The sequence below is a fragment of the Hydra vulgaris genome, chromosome 15, assembly GCF_038396675.1.
Source record: "Hydra vulgaris chromosome 15, alternate assembly HydraT2T_AEP".
Lineage (NCBI taxonomy): Eukaryota > Metazoa > Cnidaria > Hydrozoa > Anthoathecata > Hydridae > Hydra > Hydra vulgaris.
Genome location: NC_088934.1, coordinates 36946433 through 36949869, shown reverse-complemented (window position 1 = coordinate 36949869; position 3437 = coordinate 36946433). Strand labels below are relative to the sequence as shown.

The window sequence follows — 3437 nt, the reverse complement described above, 5'->3', positions numbered from 1 at the left end:
ATCGAGAAAAAGGTAAAGCGTTTGTTGCTAAGCAGTTTATGGAATGTTTACCCAGATCAACTGCTTACAATAAAATCGTAAAATTGGAGAATGGATCTCTAAAAAGAAAAGTTGGAAGTGGTCGAATCGCTAAGGTAGCAACTAAAGAAAATATTCCAAAGATTGCTGCATTTTTTGAAAATAAGTCAGGGTGCTCTTAAAAAAAAGTAGCTCAAGTTTTTAACTGTAGTCAAACTCGAATTTCCCAAGTATTAAAAACAATGGCTAACATTCGAACTTTCAAAAAAACAAATCGTCCAGATCGTAAAATTAATAGAATCGCCATCAGTAGAAGAAATCTATGCGTCCTAAATGTCGTAAATTGTGCGAAAATTATAAAAACTTGGATTTTATTATGGATGATGAAAGCTATTTTACCTTAAACAATAGCACATTAGCTGGTAATGATATGTTTTATGCCGCTGATCCTTCTCAATGTTCTGACCAAGTAAGATACAATTGCGTAAAAAGTACGAGGACAAGCTCTTAGTTTCTTGTTGCATTAGCCCGCGTGGAATAAGCCCTCTTTATATACATCAGGATAAGCAGGCAATTAACCAGTACACTTATAAAGAGATTCTAGAAAAAACTTTACTTCCTCTAGTATAGAATATTATAAAAAAGACAATGAGTTTATCTTCTGGCCTGATCTAACTCGATCACATTACGCAAAGTTGGTCATTGACTTTTTAAAATTGAAAAAAATCAAAGTTGTACCCAAAGATATAAACCCAGCTAACGTTTCAGAAGCAAGACCAATTGAAAATTTTTGGGTTGATTTAAAACGGCTAGTTTACGAGAATATTTGAAGAGCTGAGAATTTAGAAGAGCTTGAAGCAAGAATTAGATATTGTTATTCAAAGATGAATAAATAAATTTTCCCTACTCAAATAAAATATCTTTCAAAAAAACTTTATAATATTGCTAAATATGGTATTTGAAATATTTGTTTTAATATATTTATAAACTACGTATACTAACATATTAACAGTTGAAATATTAAATAATAAAACTAATTAGTTCTTAAAACATTAATTTTTAAATTTTGTCCTAATTTTATTTATGAAGTGTTATATGGCTTAGATATGCTTAACACAGGTGGGCCGCATGAAACTTTCAACAAAAATAAAGTGTGGCTTTCATTTCTATTTGGTGTGGTTTTAGTGGGATAAACATTATGGCCACATATGTTACTCACAAAAGCAATCCCATAAAGGAGTGTGAATTAAAATATGTCAATATGAATATCAAAAAACACGTAAATGCTAGGAAATACGAAGGTAAAGGTTGCAATCAAGAAGTTTTTTATAATAGTTGTGCAATTAATGAATCTATTTATTTATATTTAAAGAGATATATAAAGGGACAAAATCGAGTTTCTTGTACCACAGCTTTGCTTGGTTTCGTTTTAAATGTTGATTTTATTTTTCAAAAAGAAGGAAATAGTATATGTCAACCTTTTGATATATATTCTTCCTGTTTGACGCACAAGCCATTAATGTTTTATATGATAAAGAATTATTATTTTGCTGTCATATATCATTGTCTAATTGGTTTTAAAGGAAAAAAGAAAAAAATCCACGACGAGGTTTGTATTATATACAATTAACTTTAAATGATCCAACCTTTGAGAATGTATTTAATAGTGAATCTCTCAAATTAGAAGTCAGTAAAGCCCAATTGATTTCATTTGTGAAATTATTTATAGACAATTGCGACTTTATTGGTGACCTAAAGCACGAATTTTTATTTAAAATAATGTGCGAAAAAACAATCAGAAATATTGATGAATTTAAAACTTTATTTGGTGAGAGATTTTTCCACGGAATGAAGAGTTTTTAAAATAAATATAAAGGCGTTTTTATAAAACTTTTTAAAAAAATTATATATAAATTTAAAAAAATTATATAAAGGTGTTTTTTTTTTAAAAATGAAATTTATTTTAAAAAAAATTTTTAATTTTTAACAGTTTTGATTTTTATATTTCAATAAAAACTGCGTTTTTTCAAAATATATTTTGTGCTGCTGAAAAAAATTGGTGATTTTTTTATTTATGTAAATTTTGATGTTCATTATCAAAATAAGTATAACTATAAGTTTTTAATAATTATTATCATAGATTTTTGATTATCTTTTATTTTGAAAAAAAAATTTTATTCAAATAGTTTAGATGTTAATAGTTGATTTTATTTTGGAAAACGGAGCGCGTTGACCTCAAAAGGGTTCGTCTTTTGCTGCTGGTTAGGATTTGTGTCTTTTAAATGATGTTTTGTTAATACCTGGTGTTCCAACAAAATGTTCGACTGGTGTTATCGTTCAACCACCTCTTGGATATTTCACAACAGTTATGTCTCGTTCAAGTTTATTTATGAAAAATGTGACTTTGTTTAGTGGAATAATAGACTCGGATTTCACAAGACCCATCCAAATTTGTTTAAGAAATGAAGATAAACATTCAGAGTTTCTTTGTAAAACTTTAGCAGTAGCTCAATTAACGATGGTGAAATACAACAATTGTCGATTTAATCAAACTGAAAAGATGAGTATTCGAGTTACACAACGAGGAGATCAAGGTTTTGGTTCGACAAATGCAATAAAATGTGAAAGTCTGTCGTCAAATGTTAACACATTTTAAATCAGATGAAAACCAAGATAGTGATGATTGGAAAGTGAAATTTAAAAGTGACGAATGGTATGTGAAACTAAAATTGCCACAATATTGGAAAAAAGAGACAAGATTTTTAACTCCACCGATTAGTGGACTAATGTGGCTGGATTCAAAGATCTGAATCAAATTAAATCTCTTTTGACTATTTTTTTTTTTAAATAATCCTCAAAACAGGATTTCATTTACTGTTGTAAAATTGTGAAAAAACTCGTAGTTTATTTGGTTTATATCGTTGTTTATATTGATGTGTATTAACTGCTGATATTTGATAAAGATTTTTTTTCTTAAAAAGCATTTTTATATTTTCTATTAAAAATGAATAATTATTTTTTTTTCCTCGCAAGTTTTATTAAATTCAAAGAGTTTTTTTTAGAAAATATAAATAAATGAAGTTTACATTGGAAAAGTCAAAAAAAAATTTTGACAACAAAGTTCAATTTATGAAGAATGTATTGACTTCAATCCAGGTAAAACTTATCCAAGTAAAAATCAGGGAAGCAATTTGGATGATTTGTTAAAACGAAAAATGTTTTGGGATGAAATTGAGAGGTTTATTAGCAAAAAAACAAATTTGACCATTTTGCAAGAGTTAGTACGAACCGAAAACCAACCAGTTGAAGATCGACAAGTTTTTAGTTGCATTTATATCTGTTGTCATGTGGTATAAAGAACTTTCAAATGATCGGTATCATCTTATTAAGAGTGTATATCGTTCTGCTGTTCATTTTGT

General features: G+C 27.8%; 1 protein-coding gene across 1 annotated transcript; it reads left to right on the top strand.

The window, feature by feature from the left end:
• Window positions 1-394: 394 nt before the first annotated feature.
• On the top strand, window positions 395-2674 carry LOC136091919 (deoxyuridine 5'-triphosphate nucleotidohydrolase-like). The gene is made up of 2 exons (XM_065819640.1): window positions 395-487; window positions 2285-2674. The coding sequence occupies exons 1-2, from the start codon at window positions 395-397 to the stop codon at window positions 2672-2674; spliced, it is 483 nt and encodes a 160-aa protein (XP_065675712.1).
• Window positions 2675-3437: the final 763 nt, after the last annotated feature.

What these genes read in the sequence shown, in the direction of transcription:
- LOC136091919 (XM_065819640.1), top strand. Translation starts at nt 395, where the DNA reads ATGGATGATGAAAGCTATTTTACCTTAAACAATAGCACATTAGCTGGT. An exon ending in CTTCTCAATGTTCTGACCAA is followed by an intron (nt 488 to 2,284) that starts GTAAGATACAAT and finishes GCTGCTGGTTAG; the next exon opens with GATTTGTGTCTTTTAAATGA.